Genomic DNA, 20,853 nt, shown 5'->3' with positions numbered 1-20,853 from the left:
GTGTGTGTGTGTGTGTGTGTGTGTGTGTGTGTGTGCGTGTGCGTGCATGCATGCGTGCTTTCGTGAAACAAAAGTAGAGTTCTGGCTTGATTTTCACTTTGGGGAAATGTGCAGCACTAAAGGGACATCTGGTTTATTTTATCAGGGAGCGAGTTTATTAGGGAATTTATGGAGATTAAGGATAAACTTTATCGGTTGTGTGTATTTGTGTGTGTGTGTGTGTGTGTTTGTTTTGTTTGCAGGCACTGGATTGGATCCAAGAGACAGGTGAAGTTTATCTGGCCACACACACGTCACCTGGTGACAGCAGCGAGGAAACGCAGCAGCTCCTCAATGACTATCATCACTTCAGACTTTCAGCCAAGGTCTGTATGTGAGTGTGTGTTTGTGTGTGTATAAAGATCAGTTACTGGCAGCTTTATTTAACCTCAAAGGAACTGCTGGGAACATCAAGCTGGTAGATGTAATATATAAAAACTGTATCTTCTTTATAAACTTGCTAATATTTAGTCTCATGTATTACAGTCATTCAAACATTCATACATTTGCGTAAACTTTGAATTATCCTTAGGGAGTTTTGCACTCTGAAACATTAGAGTTCTGTCTGAGATAAATTATGTTTTGTTTTGTTTTTTAAGAGGCAATAATACTGAATTTCATCCCAATATTTTAAATATAAAATATACATGTATCGTTCCCTCTAGAATTGGGTCTGTTTGGGCCGCCTGGTAGCTCACCTGCTGGAGCGGGTCCCCCATGTGCAGAGGCTATGTCGACTCTGACCTGTGGCCCTTTGCTGTGTGTTGTTCCCTCTCTTCACACATAAGCTGTCTTATGAGTAATAGGAGCAAAAGCCAAAAAAATAATCTTTAGAGTTGGGTCAATTTCTGGTCTTCCTGGCAAATCAGCCTAACAGGCATTTCTTATTGTAATGCATTCTGCCTAATTAAAAAGTAGATTACATCAGCAACTTGTGCTAACTGCATCACAGTGCGTAATCTAACTTGCAATGCATCAGTAATATGCAAAATGACAACATGATTAACATAATATTAGCGGAGCCACTAGTGATTGACAGGTAGTAAGCCTAGCACACAAACATGATGAAGATCAAATTTCAGTAGAGGTGAGAGGGGGGATAGAGAGGTGATGGTTTGGTTTGTTTACTAGAATGTTAATGTGTTTTTTTGGGGTGATGAGATGACCAAAGGGGAGCCTTTTAAGAAAACTAAAACGGGGCCAGTATGGCAACATTTTGAATTTGATGCCAATGAAAGAGGTGTCCTCACTGGCCTTGGGTGACACATAGAGACCTGATTTGTTTACTTGTAATAGAAGTGCATATTTAACAGATTCAGTGATGTCAGAGAGCTCCGATGTCATGTGATTTAACAGCTGGTGATGATAATAGTCGGATGCAATGATTTAATGACAGTGTCATTAAATCATTGCTTGAAACATTTTAAAGATAAGGAAAATGTGTGTTTTATTTCCTTTAGCTTTATTTTGCCCCAGTGCACACTATTATCTTAGCTCTTAACATTGTTTTATTTATTGTTACTGTATATTTCTTTGTTTTATTCTTATGCACTTTGTGAAGCACTTCGTAGATATAGATGTAGATTTGTTTAAATAAGTGCTGTACAATTATTATTATTATTATTATTATTATTATTATTATTATTATTATTATTATTATTATTATGTTGTGTGTGTTTGTGTGTTCTTCCTGCAGCAAACCAAGGAGAAGGTGAAGCTGCTGATCCAGTTGGCGGACAACCTGGTGGAGAAAGGCCATGCCCACGTGTCAGAGCTGAAGCGCTGGGTCAGCACGGTGGACCGCAGATATCGAGACTTCTCTCTACGCATGGGCAAATACCAGGAGAGCCTAGAAAGGAGCCTGGGGGTCAGCTCTGAGGTGAAAACACACATATTTTCACTGTAACCCCTCCTGATATATCAACCAGGTTTGGACCCTCTGATTTGGGCCAGAACATTTTTGTTTCAGATCATTGTCAACAATGCATGTGTGCTCCTCTGTGCAGGACAATAAAGACTTGGAACTCGACATTATCCCTGCCAGCCTGACAGACGACCCCGAGGTCAAACTGCGTGACCCCAACCATGAGGTCAATGAGGAAAAGAGGAAGTCTGCCAGAAAGAAAGAGTGAGTATATGAATGAAGGCAGGAAGAGTGAGATAGAGAGAACAAAGCCCTTTTTACACAGAGATCCAGAGATAGAGCTGCAACAAAGACGATTCATTAAGTTGGCTTTGCTTTTTTATACAGAAACAAACAACACTGTGAAATCTCCACTGAAATAGTTTTGTTTTGTATTTAATTATTTGTTGTTGAAATATAAGTATTGGGGGAGCATCAATAGCTTCATGTGGCCATTGAACAAGCAGACACAAAATAGGAGCAATTATATAAATAATAGCATCTGATCCTTCCTCGCGGGGTCTCTTCATTGGTGTAAAGTTTTTTCTTGTCTCAGGTTCATCATGGCAGAGCTGCTGCAGACAGAGAAGACCTACGTCAGAGACCTCCATGAGTGTCTTGAGGTATGAAAAACTGTTCTGCTTGTCCGATTTTGTTTTGACACAACACATATTTTGCTGTGTGCATCACCTGTCTGTCTATCTGTCAGACCTACCTGTGGGAGATGACCAACGGTGTGGAGGAGATTCCACCTGGCATCGCCAACAAGGAGCATATCATCTTCGGCAACATGCAGGATATCTGCGACTTCCACAACAAGTGAGAGACACAGAGTTTTGTTAAAAACTGAGCCCAGTAGTGAGTAGTGGGAATGCTCAGGGGAAGGAAGAAGTCTGGAAAAGGCAAAAAAAGAAACAACAGCAGAACTTGACAATACAGCCATTGCTGAAATTGCAGCTTTCCCTGCAGAACTCTCTGCTAGCGAATTGGGCTTTTTTTTTTTTTTTTTTTTTAGAACAGCCAACAGGGAATCCTTCTTTTTAAAATGACCTATGATTGGTCAAAATCTCCCATCAAGGGCTAGATTTTTTTTTTTCTTAGAGGTGCAGTCAGGTCTCATTTTCTCTCAGACTACTGAAATAAATATGCGCTCAAAGTTTATGGGATTTTTGCTACAAAATTAAATTCCTTACCCCAGCTTTAACTGTTAGAGATTTGCTGTGAAAACTCTGGCCACTTAAAAAAAAGAAATCAGAATCAGAAACACTTTACTGATCCCTGGGGGGAATCTGTGGCTCATCACAGTCGCTCTGATGCCAGTGTAGAGACTTATCACAAGTAGAAGGTACAAGGAAGATTTATTTGTCTGTTTTCTTAAACGTGGCTTAAGAAGAAATGAAATTAAATATGTATCAGCACAAATATACAGAAATAGAAATGTAAAATGAAAATATAAAATAGAAATACAGTAATATTAGCACTAGTATCTAAATATTTAAATAATTTTAAAAACAAATATATGCATAATATGCTGAGCATGTAAGTTTGGAAAAATATCAATGTAAAGAAATACTGATAATGTGCTGAGTGTGTAAAGTGTGTAAATATAAAACTGTGCCTTATGCTACAATGCAATATATAAAACCAGTATGTAAGTGTAAAAATAAAAATATGTGCGCAATGCTACCATGAACAACATAGATATATATTAGTAAGACTAACAATAAGAATATAAACAATATATACAATATGTGTCACATGTTAAATATAGCCTACATTCAAGAGTTGGAAGAATATTGCACATTTGAATGACTGCACAGAGGAATGCTGTGGTTGAATATTGCACCAAACATTGCAGGTAAGGCAGTGATATAAAGAATTATTTCACATTAGAAAACCCTATTGTACATTTAAATAATACATAAATTATGAAGTTTTAATTGCAGATGTGCCAGTGTTGGTCTATTGACTCATGGTGTCAGACACTCTGAGGGAGGGAGTTTTTTTCTGATAGTGTAGCTGTAGTGGAGATGTGTCTTTGAGATTTGCCTTTATAGACAGTTCATGTACTCTTTTTGGGATTCCCTTTGTTTCTGATATTCCTGTGGTACCTCGGTTAATTCCGGAAACTTTTTCTTATACTCATCGATTCCTTTTAGATCTTAAAGGAGCGCTTCACCTACAGGATATCAGAATGAACTTTTTAGGGGTTTCAGGATGTTCATTTTCATGTTATAATCAGACATCCTAAAAACATTGATTGTAATTCATCAGGTTTTCTGTTTTATTAAAGATAAAAAATGGCTGATCCATATAGGAGAATATCACGCACACATTGTGATCCTTTGCTGTGTGTGCCTGTGTGTGTTTTCAGTATTTTCCTGAAGGAACTGGTGAACTATGAGCAGCTACCAGAGGATGTTGGTCACTGCTTCGTCACCTGGGTGAGTCTGAGTCAGCGCTTCACAGCAGATGGTGTCAGAACAAAATGACAGTGACGTCAGTCCTCTGTTGATATGGGTGTGAGCTTGAAAAGAGCATCATGAAATGACCCTCTCCCATCTTCTCCTGTCTTCCAGGCTGATAAGTTCCACATTTATGTAGATTACTGTAAGAACAAACCAGACTCCAGTCAGCTCATACTGGAGCACGCTGGCACCTTCTTTGACGTAAGTAAACGCAGCATTATTCTGCCAGAGATTCATTCACATAATGTCATCACATACATGAAACTAAAATAAATAAAAAAGCTTAAAAGAAAAAAAAGTAGTATCGATGTAATGCTGGTTTAAAACAGTTTCAGTCATATCAAGTGTATTACTTGTAATACAAAAAAAACAGTTGTGTCCTCAAAAAAAAATAAAAAATAAAACAAAACCTTTATTAACTTTAATCTTATCATTAGAAAAAAAACCCTGCTTATTATAAAAGAAGAATGTCTTATGTTCTGTGTGTCTAAACAATAATTCTCATATCAACATAATGCTTCCTCTTGGACAGGTTTCGGGGAAATTAACAGCTGCCAAAAGAGCAGTTTATTATGATCAAAGTGTTGCTTCAGTACAAAACCCAGCTGTTAACCACCAAAGGCTTGAATCAGGGAATGTGTTGTGATGGATGCTTACTGTGGAGCTTGAACAAGATAAACAGGACTCTAATCTATCCTTTAAATGAAGCACTCCCTGAGGTACTCTATAAAGTACATTACTTAGATTTTGAAGGGAAAACTGGTTGTGTGCAGCTGCATGTTTTTAATTTCCCCTCTGCAGCTGGATATGGTGATGATTGAGTTGTTCACATGATCTGTCAGCAGATGGCGTAGTTTGGTTATTGAAAATTTTAGATTATGGTGAGTATCAGGTGGAAGTTTACTTTGAGGATTGACTTTTTTAATGTTATTTGGGTATTTGTTGTAATTTTGTATTTTTGTGTTTAAACAGGACATTCAACAGAGACGTGGACTGGCTAACTCCATCTCCTCCTACCTCATCAAACCAGTCCAGAGGATCACTAAGTACCAACTACTGCTTAAGGTAGATACACCAACATGCATGCAAACACTTCACTTTTAATTCTTACACAAAAGTTGGTATACAGAAAAACTGAAAATATGGGGTAAATTACCATATCAAAACTGAGAGTCAGGAAGCAGCCAAGGCTCATGGAATACACAGTCTAAATGTGGAGATCCAACACATGGTGTTACTTATTAAGTTACATTTTCCTGCAAGGTTATGCCCTGTCATCACAGAATTTTAATGTATACTTTATATATGATTTGTTTTCCTTTGTAACACATACAAACTAAAACAGAGAAATCAAAATGACAGTAGAAATAGTGCATAACCATGCCAGTCAGTACCATGACCAAAATGTGGATTAAGTGTCAGAAAAAAAGTCTCAAGGCCTCAGACCTAAGGCTAATATGTTTTTGTTTTAAAAAGCATGACTTTTGCTATGTTTCCGCCTAGCATCCACACTACTTAAAATCACTAACTAAAATGCTGCTGACCCCATATTAGTTTGAAAATTCCTGGATTGCATTGAAGTCTGGATGGGCAGAAACACTGACTTTTGAAAACTGTTACGTAGACACCCACATTTTCTGATATCCTCTCCATCCGCAGGAGTTACTGTCCTGTTGTGAGGAGGGTAAAGGAGAAATTAAAGATGGTTTGGAGGTGATGCTCAGTGTTCCTAAGAGAGCCAATGATGCCATGCATCTCGCCATGTTGGAGGGTAAGATACTGTTGTTGACATCACTCATGTTCTTATTAGCATTTATATTATCTGTCTGGAAAGTAATTTCTAAACATTTTCCAGTTTGATGCATTTTTGTTTGCCAGGACTGTTTTTTAGATTGAATCATTTAAAATCTTTAAATCCATTAATTGCTTTACCCTAGACCATTATCCAAGAAATACCATATTTTTTTTTAATTAAAAATAAGTTTATTTCACATTCCACCTCAAGACTGTCTGTACGTTCAGACTTTGAGCAGCTTGGTTGATAATAAGTCTTCGATCCTCGTTCTCAGGCTTTGAGGAGAACCTGGAGGTGCAGGGCGAGCTGATCCTGCAGGACAGCTTCCAGGTTTGGGATCCACGCTCGCTGATCAGGAAGGGGAGGGACCGACACCTCTTCCTGTTCGAGTTCTCCCTGGTCTTCAGCAAGGAGATCAAAGACTCAGCTGGTAGAACCAAGTACCAGTACAAGAACAAACTACTGGTGAGTGTGTGCATGTGTATGTTTGTGCTTCCATGCATGGTTTTAACTGTTTGGTCACATGTGTGCAGCAGGTGCATATCACCACATTTCAGAGGTTGATAATTACACGTTCTCTCTTCCTTGCTGTCCTGCAGACATCAGAGTTGGGGGTGACCGAGCACATTGAGGGCGACCCGTGTAAATTTGCTCTGTGGGCAGGAAGAACTCCCTCCTCTGATAATAAAACGGTGCTAAAGGCAAGTAAAGCATTTTGTTTGAATGGAAAATGTGTTCTGTCCTGTCATTAGATGTTTACATACTGGTTTGGTGCCATTAGGAGGTGTTAGTAATGATAGTCATTGTGTTGTTTCCCCTCTAGGCGTCCAATATGGAAGCTAAACAGGAGTGGATTAAAAACATCAGGGAGGTGATTCAGGAGAGGATGACTCACCTGAAGGGGGCGCTCAAGGAGCCTCTTCACCTGCCAAAAACACCAGCACTGAGCAAACCCAGGAATAACGCTAAGAGGTGAACAAAGACACAAACAAACACAATTTACACTTGTTAAAACAAAATTTATTTTTGAATTAATAGTTTGTGTATTGATCCAAGAGATTAGTGTTAACAGTAGTGTTTTTAAATTCAGTCCCAGTTTTGGTGTCTCGTCCCAAACACATCTCTGCTTTTTGCATCTGCCCCAAAGAGGTGCAAAACCTCTCTGATTTCAGTGAATCCTTTGTCAATTTTACTGAAATGAACAACCAGTGGTACACAAGTGATTTGAGCAATCATTCCTTTAAAGCTAATGCAACAAGGAGATTTTGGACTTGACTTTTTCTCACCTCTGCTGTTGACACAACTAAAAACATCATCATTGTAAACAGTGGCGCTGCGGGCAGAAATCGTATGACCGTGGAAAAAAAAAAGTCATCACAACAGATTGAAACCTGTTTGTTCTTGAAAAGTACAATATACACAAAGATTAGATTTTTTTTTACTTTAATTATTTTAAATAACATGAGCACAAGTGGTTAAAAATGTTGCATCCACAACCCCAATTCCAAAAAAGATGGGACACTGTGTAAAATGTGAATATAGTGCAGTATAAGTAGAGTGTATAATTACAGGAAACAATAAAGTTTAGCAGTTTTAATATAAGATATGTTGTCTTTGCACTGTACTCAGTTGAATATAAATCAAAAAGGATTTGCAAATATTGCATTCTGTTTTTATTTCACTTTACACAGTGCCCCAACTTTTTTGGAATTGGAGCTGTATTATATGAGATGACAACATCAATGCTATGACATTCTCGCACTGGAAATGTTTACGTTTGCCAGTGATTTTAAACAAAGATATTCTGATTGTGTGTTTGTGTTCAGGGAGGGAGGTGAAGATGGAGACAGTCAGGGAGACGGCAGCAGCCAACCAGATACCATCTCCATCGCCTCCAGGACGTCCCAGAACACTGTAGACAGCGACAAGGTAGGAAACACACACAGAGCTACTGTTGAGTTTAACGTGTGAAAGAAGGTAAAGGAGTTGGAGGCAGCTGATTGAGACTCACTCTGTGGTCTTTGATGAGCTGAGGACCCACAGCTGTCTCAGTGCTACAGGGTCTCCCATGCAGCTACAAAGGACAGGAGCAGGGGCTGTGCATGTGCCAGTGACAAAAAGACTTGTTTGTGCACATATGTGTTCTCTTAACTCTGTGAGATACATGGAGCACCATAATGGTGTGTTTGTGAGCTTATCATAACTTTAGATGTAGGTTTTTTGTGTGTGAAGGTATGTGTGTAGTTGATGTGTGTGTATAGGTAGCATTCGGCAATGTTACCATATGAGCAGAGGAGCAGTTAGACATGAAAAACCTCTTCAGGATGTGTGCAGGCATCTGTGCCGATGTCTCCTACCAACCGGCCTCTCACATCCAAGTAAGCCTATCTTTGAACTTTTATTTTGACAATTATTTTATTTTGAAGTGCACACATAATAAGGGGGAACAAAAGAGTCTTGTCCCATTATATTTTTATTATATATTAGAGTTATGCATATGGCCTCTAACTTCAAGTTGATTGGATTATTAACTTAAATCTTAAAAAACTAGAACTTTCAGTTGTTTAATTAGAAGCAGGGTTTCCCAGCCTTTGTCTGTTATGGCTCTTTCTGTGTCAAACAGGTACTTGGCACTGCTTTAATAGTGTGTGATACAGTATATGTTGTTGGAAGGAGGCAAAGGAGCAACAAGTAAAACCAAAAATAAATAAATAAAAAATAGAATTTCATTTAATTGTGTGATTGGATGTATGCTGAATTACTGCTGAGTGCTTCCTTATACCTTGTTTAAAGGTCTAAACTAGACCTACAGTTTTGTAGGTCTAGCTTATTTGCTAATAAGCAACAAAATGTCAAATTTGCAGTTTTTTGAATGACTTTGGTGCAGCAGATTTTTTGGTTGTTCTGACTCCACAATTGTATTAAATGTTTTGATATGAACTGGTTGTTCTCCACTACTACTACTACAGTAACTCCCTTTTCATTGCTATGCACACACACATACACACACACATCCACCCACACAGATGTCTGTCATGGCCTCCCACTGTAGTGTTACACAGTGTGGCCTTTTCACTAAGAAACCCCACGCCTACACATTACCCTGCCTCTAAATGTCAGCACAATGCACGCGGACACACACACACAGGCATGCACGCACACAAGCATGCATGCGCGCACTAACAGACACACACAGAGTCTACCTCACTCGATCGGACTGGCTTTCGCAGTGTGGGTTGTGTGTGTAGTAGAAGTTGAATTATTTTACTCCTTCTGTTTTTTGTCTCTATCAATATCACACTGTCAGTGTCACTTTCCCTTCTAGTTTGTTTTTTATGTATATTAGTACATAATATACTGTATATGTATGTACAGTACATGCACGCATAAAAATAATTCATACACATGCACACACAGGTCTGTCCTGTCTGCATATGTGATTTTATACTGCATGTCGGTGGTGGTCCTCCCAACTCCTCCTGTCCAAAGAAAACACAAAAATGAATTTTTCCAGGTTTTTTTTGAGAGTGGGTGTGTTGTTGTTCTGGTCTAGTTTATTGTTTCTAGGATTTTGAACACTCCAGCAAGCTATTTTTAGATTTTCCTCTTCTGTTTTCCTGAAAACATCAAAGAAAAAAAAAAAAAATCACAGTCCCTGTATTTTGTTTTGATACGTTTTATATTTCATATGCTGCTGACCAAGCAGTGTGGCTTTAACTGTGGGTTGTGCTGTGTATGTATTTCTTGGATGCAGTTCGTAATTTTTATATTTATTGCTGTTGTAAAGTAGGCTGTACATTGAGTCTGAGAGCAACTTTCTAATGGGACAACAAAAAATAAATATTTGGCAACTTAAGGACAGTGCTGTGAGTTCTAAAAAGCACAATAAACAGGGCTGTGTTTAGAGGCGATGTGCAGGGATAAATAAATTGCAGTCCTCCCATTCCATCCCCTTTGTGTAGGGCGCTAATTTACTTTCCCTAAATCTAATTATCTTTTGTTTAAGCACAAATTTGAAGTGAGTGAATGCGGTGACACTGGAGACACTCTGGTTCGAGACATTACTGTATTTTTTCCCCAAGAGGTTAGTGGAAGCGTGGCAGTACTTGATGTCTCAAATGTAGAAGGCGTTGGCACTCCCTTTCTGTTGTGTTCCCATGGCTCTGCCGGCCCTTCGGGGATTTATTATCATTAAGTATACCAATTCTTTGTGTATTTTGGAGTCAAAACAAGTCAAGATGTTTATTTAGTCAATTATCTGATCAGCCATGTTTGTTTAATGCTGAACCACTCTGAAGTTACACTTCGGGTTCAGTATCTCCCTTTAAATGCCTTTTACTCCAGTCCTGTGAGATAGACACAGCGGGTTTACCCTTAGTCAGCAGATGAAAAGTCGTAGATTTTTAAAAATCTAACCAGTCACCAGATTACTGTTTCAAACAAGTTATACTTGTGAGACGGACAACATGACAGGTGGACATTTGGATGTTTTTTATTCCCCCAGGGAGAATAGCATTGCTGCAGTGTTTGCTAGTCAGTGTCCGTTTTTCCAGTTGTAAAATGTTCATTGAGTCACAGTCGGCTGGGGATGTGTGAGGATAACTCACTGCATGTGTGAGTGAGGACGAACTGGATGCAGTGCTTTCTACCATCACTCCTCTGGGAGAAACCTATTTATTGGGAAAAAAAGCCCATGGTATAGAAATGTCATTCTCTCACTGTTATAAAAAGACTATAATATACTCCCCTCGACACACAAACACACAATAAGATAGCATTGCTGAAATGACTAAATTAATGAAGAAAAGGTGAAAAAGGCATAAAGTAGAATTATTGTTGTTACTCTAGATAGTCAGTATGCTCCACCACTTAACAAAAAATTATCTCTTTCAAGGTGTTGACCTGCTCATTACAGCCCCACTCCAATTTTACTTCCTGTTTTCTGGTTCTCTCTCAAACGGATGGGGGTGTGGTTTACTGTCAGGGCAAAATCCATTACCTTGGAAACCAGATTGTTGTCCTAGTATACGTGACAAGGTTAACACTATTAGTAACAGTAGTGATAGCCAAAGCTATTAAACGAAGGCTGGGACACAGTGTCACATTGCGTCATATAATTGCCGTTTGACACATTAGCAGTAAAATCTGCTCTGCATTCGGCTCAAAAGCTGGCGCGCTATCACAGATCATGGGGATGATTTATTCGTTTCACTGACGTGTTCGCAGTCAGCCTGGGGTTATTTAATACAAAAAAATAAAGATATGAGTGAGATTCCTGAAGAATTCTGCAATAATTGAAAGGATCTTTAATAAAAGACCATAAACAAGTACTTTCTATGTAAAGCATTCCCTCATATGCCATCCATTTGAGTTTTACACCATCCCCTTATTTCTGGCGGCATCTGCTGTAACCCTCCGACATTGCCGCTCCAGTTATATCGCAAAAATGTCATACACCGAAGTTCCCATGGGGTCAAAGACCGTGGGTGCCCTCTGAATCGCATACTTTTTCTTTTGCTTGAGTAGGTACTGCAGCTGCCCTCACAACGTATGTACTGTTGCATGTGGTATGCATACCATCGGGGCATACTTCTTCATAACACTGCGTCCTGAACTTTGACCCTCTTGCTCATAAATCCGTTGCTATGAAGATAAAACAAAATGCCATTCACCAAGTTCGTCATGACCTTAGATCAACCTGGAGAGCTCTACTGTTGTTAGTCTGCAATTAATATTGTTTTAAATGAAGGAATAACTACATACATTGTGGATTTAACATTTTATATTCATGACAGCAAAATCAGCCTAAATATGCATTTCTGCATATGCATTTTATTTTTTTTTTTGTTGTTATTGTTGTTGGTTGTCTTTATTGTTTTTTATTCACTATATTTGAACAGTGGCTAATCAACAATGTTAGGAAATGACTCAGCAAAATTTTAAATAACATAAAAATGCATTTGAATATGAGGGCTGAAAGGCACAGTGTGACTGCAATAATTGCCATTTTCTTTTGGTAGATTAAAATACTTTTTTAAAATGTTTTTTTAAAAGGGAAGTTATTTCTTCCTAAATTTCAGTGTTTGCTCGAAGATACAAAAACCATTAATACAGGTTCAGATTCAATATGTAGCCATATGTTGCTTTTTTTTTTTGCTCCTCACCTCGCATAAACATTTTTGTCCCTTTCTCCGTCTTGCCTCGCCCTATTTTCCTGTCTATCGTGCTCCTCTTTTTTTCCTTCTCCTTCCTGGATGTGCACACACACCCACAGCTAGTTGCTCCTTTTGCAGTCCATCCCTTTTTCCTCACTTTCTCAATTTTCACACATCTCTCTCTTTCTCTCTCTCTTTCTCTCTCGCTTTGTCTCTCTCTCAACCGCTCTCTCTCGTATATCATAATAACAGCCCAGCGTTGGCATAGTCAAATGTTCCACTGGCTGTCTGGGCCTAGAGGGTGTGTGTGTGTGTGTGTGTGTGTGTGTGTGTGTGTGTGTGTGTGTGTGTGTGTGTGTGTGTGTGTGTGTGTGTGTGTGTGTGTGTGTGTGTGTGTGTGTGTGTGTGTGTGTGTGTGTGTGTGTGTGTGTGTGTGTGTGTGTGTGTGGTGGTGGTGGTGGTGGTGGTGGTGGTGGTGGTGGTGGTGGTGGTGGTGATGGTGGTGGTGTGGTGAGTGGTGGTGAGTGGTGGTGGTGGTGGTGGTGGTGAGTGGTGAGTGAGTGGTGGTGGTGGTGGTGAGTGTGTGTGAGTGAGTGAGTGTGTAGACGGGTGGGAAGCTACTGTTTCTGATGGTTTTTAGAGAAGTTTTGGTTGACAAATGCCTCCTTGTTTCTTCCTATTTTTCTCATTTTTACAGAGTTTTTCTGTTTGCTGCTTTTTCTTCTCTCTTTGGCTCCTGTTATCTTGTTTTTTCTATGCTCATATACAGACTAGAGCAGACGTACTACAGTGTTATCAGTTCAAAGCATCTCTGCATGTAGCATCTCAATCTGACAGACTGATCCTTCTCCTGAAGTAGCAATGGAATAGTTACCTTTTATCCTGTGGCATTCATTGGGCTGTTTTAACAGACCTAGTGATCTGGGGTGTCTGAGTTGGGATGCTTTTCAGCATTGTTAACATTACTTGTAGGAATCAAAGCACTTGATGTACACAGTCCTCCAATTTTTTGACAGTGCAGGAGCACATTTAGGAACATTGGGGAGAAGACCCTCAAATCATATCTGACGTTCTGAATTTAAAGTAATAATCATGGTTTTAGTACAAACCAAATTTGTTGATTTACATAACTAAATGAACTTGTTTTTACATTTTCCTGTCAAATGACATCTTGCGGTTATGTGAGTAATGACTGCCCTCTCTACGTAGCAGAAGGTCAGGGTGAATGGTTACGTAGTTTGTAACTTCTGTGACCTTTTTCCTACCAAAGGCTGTTTTCCCTTATCCATGAACGCAACCTTTTCTTGACCTTAGTGGCTTGAAATGAACCAAACATTAACCTTAAAGATAGCCGATCAGACATCATTTCTGTAAAAGTCATTTAGTCATTTTAGAAGGCACTGATAAGCTACCTTTTTTGTCAAATATGTATTAAGACTTATTGTATCACTATCCAAATACTGAAGTTAATTTTTTTATACAGCACGTCATACGACTTCAAAGTAAGAAGTATTTTAAAAAAAAGAAAAGATCATACATTACAAGAACTTATAAGAAGATATTGCATATTTTCAAACCATTCCAATCACAGTATAAATGTTGGCATTGCATTTCGCTGCAAACCACCAATAACATGTACATACCTTATACCTTATGATCTAGTGAATATGTTGAAACTTTTAAATTTCAACAACAGTGTTGTGAACATGTGATTAGATTAAGGCACAAAAATAACTTTATTACTTTTAGGAAAAGATTTTGTTTTGAATAAAAAATACCCAACCAACTTGGTTGGAGATGTAACGATGTCTCTGCAAAAAGCACTTTCCCGGCAGGAAACTCAGTGGTGTCTCATTATCAAATACCCTTTATTTTTGTCACTATCTCGGCATGAAACACAGCAAAGTCTTAGTATAAACAACCACTTTGGTGGCACTATCCCAGCTGGAAACAGCAGCATTTATTTGTTAGGTAACCTTTTTTTTGTTTTAGTCTGCAACTTGGCAGATGTCCCATAGTTGACACACTATCCATCGTCCCCTTCACCACTTTAAAAATGTTGACATGCTTGAAATGTACAAATGTAACATATTTGTGGTTTATGGAAACGTTAAATGCCAATACTTTCCTCTGGCAACTGGGCAGATAAAAACACAACAGGGTGTTATTATCAAAAAGGGAATGATAATAAGACTGATTTTATAAATTATACCCATTAACCACACACTAACAGCCTAATTAAAAGCTTACAATTAATTTGTTTTTAGTCTTCTTTTAAGAGAAGATAGTTGTAGCAGCCCTCAGTTCAGGTGGTAGAGATTAGCAGAGGGTAGGACCATAATGACTGAGGGCAGCATGAGCTGATGTCGAACCTGCTCTAGGTTCAGTGAGGTACAGTATAGTGAAGGACAGCTCTGTGCCAGTATACATGACCTGATTCACAAGTCAGCTCTGTGGTGTTTTGCTGACACGCTGAGGTTTCAGCCAAATCTGTAACATCTTGTTTCAGTATATATGTCAGTCCTGTGACGTTGTTTGGAGTATGTCTTTCTGTGACGTTTCTTGGTGCAGTGAGTCAGCTGTGGTTCAGTCTGTGGTTTTCGTGTTATTTAAAGCGTCGTTCCAGTGGTTGACAGCTTGGCGGCCCTCATGGCTCTACCACAGCCCTGTAGGTCAGAGAGCAAACATTTTTTTAGCCTCTGCCTTCAGTTGGAGTAAAAAATGTGTTCTTCTGTGAGCCAGGGCCAATAAAACTTACTAGCACATTACTCCTATAGGACTAAATGTGCATCATTGCTTGGAAAGGGGCTCAGTAACCACTGACTCCATTTTTGTCCCTGTGACATAAATGAATTCAAGCAATAAATGATGCCTGGCTTGAGTCTATCAGGCTGAGTCACCCAGAGGAATGAGTTTTGCTCAGAAACTATACGCTCAGCTTACACACATTACTAAAAAAAACAATATATTTCTCACATCTTGATGAGGTTAAATATTAGTTGGTTGGTTGTTGTATTGTTGTTGGAATGAGTATATTGGGAGAATTTTACAGCTCGTTTTTTTATGTTCGCTGCTGCTGATATGTTAGCTCATGCCATCTGGCAGAAGTTGAATTCACATAGATTGTAGAGTAGTATCGTACGGAGGGGTCGTCTCTTATATGGGTGTCTCTGCCTGTGGGTCATTAGCTTACTGAAGAGTGCTGTAGTTGTCTCCCAGGAGCAACATCATTGCATTGCCCTGGTCGCATCATGTAACTCCAGCATGGGCAGCAGAAGAATCCACTGTTTTATCATTTTCTCCTGTTGCGCCTGTTATATTTAATATCCATTTTTGACTGTTAAAGTGATTTGTATTAATCAGTCAAAATTAGCTGTATTGTTTTTTCAGGACGGATACCAGTTATTAGTAGTTAGTATTTTATTTTCTTTCTTAAATTTTGTTTAAGAAAAAGATGACAAATCTACCTTTTCCTTCTTCTTCTACCTTTATTAGACCGATAACCAATATTTGGAACCAGTATGCATTTACAATAAAAATGAAAATCTTTCTGTCAATACTAACTAACTCCAAAATAAGACTTCGTTTGAATGTCTTCAGCAAATGTTTAATCAAAACTGAGACTTTCAACATGATATACAGATAGTTCCCAGCAACTTTTTTATAAAGTAAAGTGGAAATTTAAATTTAAAAAAATGAATAAATAAAAGTAGCTCCCTGAGGTTTTACAAAGTAAAAGTTCCTCCCATGCTGACACTTTATTTGTACTTGTAATTAATTTTGTTGGCGGTCATTAAAATACAACACTGATATACATAATTGGTAAAATGCTAAATATCGGCCCCAATAATAAAATGATTGATTGTTAACATCCTTCAGTGATACTCATCAAAAGTGTCGAAGACCTACCATAAATCAGCCTTTAGTCTTGTTTGAATTTAACTATTCAGTATCTTTAGCATCACAAATGAAATGCCACTTTCGTTGTGTTTGATTGGCAGCACAAATCAAAGATACATACCTCAAACTTTTGTAAACTAAAAGAAAAACGTTCTGTATGGCAAGACACTCAATATGTACATGACAGCATATTTTTTTAAAAAATGACCCTCTAAAACAGTTAGTAACACCCAAAACACCATTAAGAATTATAGCAAATCATTTCCCTCTGGCTTCACATGTTTTTAATATCACATAGTGTAAGTCTGAAGAAAACTGAATTTCCATTATACTATACATGTGACATACATGAATTGCTGTCACATGATGAAAGTGGCCAAAGTAGTTCTGCAGCTGGATACAGACCCTATCAACAGGAAATCTCCCTGACTGACATCTTTAACTAAAGTTGGCAGCTCTGACTGGTTTTGTCCCAGAATGTATCATATCGATTGCTCCATATCAGGCAGTATTGCGCGAATGTTAAACTCTTATTTCCATCTTCAGTCTGACACTGCTTTCACTGTGATGTATTCCCCTGAATCTAACGTCAATTTTAAGTCCACTCTGGGGTTTTAAAGACTGGAGTAAAGTAAAACAAACTACCATGTCAGGATATATTAAGAAGACATGTTGATTTAGAACAGCCTTGATGGCGTCTATCATGTCTATAGTGCTCACCATTGTTGTTTTAATACACCTTACTTGTCCCAGGTACACTGCTTGACAATGCTCGACAGCAGCTTGACAACGGCCTTAGTAAAGCCAGGGTCCCTGCAAATCCATAAAAAGTTTCAAAAGGCATTGAATTCATTCATCTAAAAATAAGGCCTTAATTGGTACTAAAATATCTTATATCAACTTGTCAAAGTCTTAAAAATGCTGATAAAAAGGATTTTATTCATTGTTTTTTTTCTGATGTTGTGTTGTAAAATCTCAAAACAATTGGTAATAACAAAATGCCTCTAGCATAACCATCACACAGATCAGCATACCACTCACAGCAAATTAAAAAGTGTTTTTTTCAAGATGGTTACTTTTATGGCCCACTTTAGGTTGTATTTTTTTTCCCAACATTTTAAGTTAATCATCCATCTTTTCTACTTGACCAAAAATTTGTGTTTAATTTGACAATAGACATTTTAAAAAATTGTTCCTTACCCTAAGTAATTGATGTGGGTTTCATTTTTTTCTCTTAAATTTTGGTTATTGTAAAATTGGTCTTTAATTTTATTCCAAGTGGCAATAAACAGTCTGAAATTGAACTAGTCTTAAGCTGTAGGAACCCTGTAGAGCTGAATGGCAAATCAAGTACTCCGTCAGCACTTATTGGTTGTTTTTTTATATTTACTGAGAAAGCACCGTCTCATGTCACGATGACAGACATATCAGTCAGCTCTGTGAAGTGTGCAGATTTGAGGTGTGGACCCAGGAAACTGAACTGTATCAAACTGCCTGTAACTTCTTTATTTTATTTATTTGTACCTATTATGTGGTTTGGTTTTGTGGTAAGACAGCACTGGATATAAGTGACAAAAATAAAATTTATGAATTTGATACCTTCTGATTAGTAACCAATGTCATGTATTGTTGCGTTGTTTAAAGTGTTTCATCTTACAGTTACAGCACTGTTACACTGCCTCGCAACTGTTTACATGTGTGTGTTCTCATGAATCAAATTCATTCAGTGTTGGGTTCAGACCGAAGACGTACAGTAGCCATCTGCTGGTCATATGACTTTCGTGTCACACTGACACACACACACACACACACACACACACACACACACACACACACACACACACACACAGACCCACAAGGAGTGGTGGAAAGTGTTTTAGTGCCCCAGTAGCTCCCGGGAGTGGGAGAAATGTGAACACACTGACCCGCACACACACACACACACACACATACACACATACACACAAACATACACACACACACACCCCAAGCCGAGTGCCGTCCCTGTCTAACACAAAGCTATGGTTGTTTGTTCAGAGAGAGAGAGAGAGAGAGAGAGAGAGAGAGAGAGGGACAGTGTGAGGGCGTGTTTGTGTGTGTGGCAAAGACACAAACGAGGGAGTTGTCAAAGACAGAGAGAGAAGGAGACAGAAGAGGAGAGATCAACATGCCAAAGTGGATGAGCTTTAAACTGTTCAAAGAGAGCAGCAGAGTGAGTACAAACTGCTGTTCTACACACACTGAACACCAGCTGCTTCATTAGCAGCTCAAATTGTACTGGTTAGTGCTGTTTGCTGTTCATTGCTGTCTGTAATGACAAATATGCTGGTTAACTATTAGACTGTGTCTGAAAGTAGCACTGTCATGTTTAACTCAAGTACTATGCTGAATTCTGGTGTCATAGAAGAACATTTTCTCCAGAAAGACTATAGTTAAATTAAAGTTAATGACCCAAAATGTGTTGATACACTCAGCAAAAAGTGTCAAAAGTTAATTATTTTGGTGAAAGTTAATAATTTTGGTAAAGAAACATAAGTGATGTTGCTGCTACATCAGAGAAGAAGCTACTTGCTCATAATACTTTTGTATACTACCATAGGCAACACTATATTACTCATTTGTATATTGTTAATGCATGTAGAAATACGATATTTGGACGCACTTCTTCGACACAGACACTCTGCACACAGTCTTCTGTTTTAACTCGATTTTCTCCATGATGGAGCTGCTGAGAGAACAGACGGATTGTGTGCAGTCAAGTTCTGTGTGATCTTTGACTTAAAAGAAAGAAGTCTGTGTGCAGCCGTCCTCCTGCAGCTGTTAAGAGTTTGAGATCTGAGATTTTGAGTTTAAAATCTGGGGGGAAAAAAGTGTTTTGAGGTTTAGTTGTTGAGGTTTGGCCACTGATTCAGATGCTAATCCAGATCATACGTGCTGTTGACTTTCACTTAACGTGTTTTAAAGCTGGACTGCAGGAGGGAGTGTGTGTCTCTGTGAGTGTGTGTGCGCGTGCGTGCGTGCGTGTGCGAGTGTGTGTGTGTGTGTGTGTGTGTGTGTGTGTGTAAGTGTGTAATTGGGGAGGTTAATGGTTAAACAGGGTGTGTGTGTGTGCCAGGCAGACAGACAGACAGGAAACAGGCCATTAGCTGCCACAGAGAGACGGGATAAATAAAATGTGAGCGTCCAGACTGCTGAGTTGAAGCCAGTTTGATTCAGATTACAGAGCAGGCACCGTGGGTAAACAGTGTAAACACTGTCATGCTGTTATTTTGCTGACTAAATGCAGCACACTCCATCCACACCACTGCCCACTGACAATAACAAACAGTTTACTTGTTGGTGGTGTATCAACAATGTGGACTCTCAATACAAGATTATCTGTCTGTTGTGTGCAGCCTTGACAGTTTAAATAAAAGGGCACACAGTATTTTGGGAATTTATCAGTAAGATTCTACTCATTCTTCTTTTTGAAAATTCATCAAATGTTTTGGAAGAATCATACTGGGCAGGTTAACTGCCTTTTTCACTTCCTTTGTGCTGTAAATCAAGGCTTCATGTTCCAGTGAGATTGCACCCAGTGGCAGACAGAATTGCATAATGAAAGTGAAGCTTATAGGGAATCAATGCTAATGCGGATGGTGTCATTTTTCTATAGTCATTACACTGTGAAATCAACATTTATTTAATAAGGATCAGTAAAAGCAAAAAAGTTCTCATTTTCCACTCTAAGATGCTTTGTAGTTGCATGGTATATTAGGGCTGGGCAGTCTGAAGGAAATTCACTTAATTAATTAATTTATTTAAATCTTCATCCAATCCTTGAAAGTCATTTCATTTCTTTCATTTTCAGTGATACTGAAATACAGAAAAAAATTAAGAGTTAAACATATCAGTAGGGGAAAATTCTCTAAAAACAGTCAAACGCAGTTTTGACATCAACTTGCATTGTCCATCTGTATCACAGAACTAGTTTCTCCTCTCTAGCACAAACACATAAACATTTCTCTTCATTCATAAATCCCTTATTGGACATTCACCACCTTTTTATAACATCTATGCTGGACTGCACCACATGACCAAACTCTCTCTACCAACTGTTGTATGCTTCAGTACACAAGCGTTTATTATAAACTTGGAAAATCTGCCAGTAGTTTTTGTGCATCAAACGCATGGAATTATCTTCAGCACAGTCTCAAGACTGACACTCACATTGGTGAGTGTTATGACCCCTGTAGAAATCAGTATCTATTGCTCTGGAAAGACTCATAAACCTTGTTTTGCATCTTGAAGGGCACTAAAATAGTCAACGAAACAATAGAGAATAATGCCAGCTGCATTAAGATGAATATTACAGTCATAGAAGAGACAGTGATAATAGTAAAAATTGTAAACAAGACAAGGCCAAGAACTGATCCTTATGAAACACCTTTAGTGGCAACACTTTGATGTTTGCCCTAACTCTGACTTGCCATTATTGTCAGTTGTGACAATAGATCAGTCTACCTCATTTTTGAAAACATACACAGCATGCTTGTGATTGTGCACTTGGAGGAGTCACTACCGCTGAATTAAATGTTCGGTTTGAGTGGTTTC

At 38.5% G+C, this 20,853-nt stretch overlaps 1 protein-coding gene across 2 annotated transcripts in view; it reads left to right on the top strand.

Annotated features, from left to right (window-relative positions):
• Positions 1 to 20,853, top strand: part of kalrna (kalirin RhoGEF kinase a) — a 165,833-nt gene that overhangs the window by 90,169 nt on the left and 54,811 nt on the right. For both annotated transcript variants that reach the window (XM_088083542.1, XM_088083541.1), the window contains exons 26-38: positions 243 to 365; positions 1,736 to 1,918; positions 2,046 to 2,167; positions 2,499 to 2,565; positions 2,652 to 2,761; positions 4,317 to 4,386; positions 4,522 to 4,611; positions 5,383 to 5,475; positions 6,070 to 6,181; positions 6,480 to 6,670; positions 6,805 to 6,906; positions 7,029 to 7,177; positions 8,032 to 8,134. In XM_088083542.1, the coding sequence (XP_087939668.1) occupies positions 243 to 365; positions 1,736 to 1,918; positions 2,046 to 2,167; positions 2,499 to 2,565; positions 2,652 to 2,761; positions 4,317 to 4,386; positions 4,522 to 4,611; positions 5,383 to 5,475; positions 6,070 to 6,181; positions 6,480 to 6,670; positions 6,805 to 6,906; positions 7,029 to 7,177; positions 8,032 to 8,134 (1,515 nt within the window). The remainder of the gene's footprint in view (positions 1 to 242; positions 366 to 1,735; positions 1,919 to 2,045; positions 2,168 to 2,498; positions 2,566 to 2,651; positions 2,762 to 4,316; positions 4,387 to 4,521; positions 4,612 to 5,382; positions 5,476 to 6,069; positions 6,182 to 6,479; positions 6,671 to 6,804; positions 6,907 to 7,028; positions 7,178 to 8,031; positions 8,135 to 20,853) is intronic.

The sequence above is a fragment of the Plectropomus leopardus genome, chromosome 10, assembly GCF_026936395.1.
Source record: "Plectropomus leopardus strain MGB_pleo_1.0 chromosome 10, ASM2693639v1, whole genome shotgun sequence".
NCBI classification, from domain to species: domain Eukaryota; kingdom Metazoa; phylum Chordata; class Actinopteri; order Perciformes; family Serranidae; genus Plectropomus; species Plectropomus leopardus.
The sequence above is the reverse complement of the archived record's forward strand: the minus strand, read 5'-3'. Positions and strand labels throughout refer to the sequence as shown.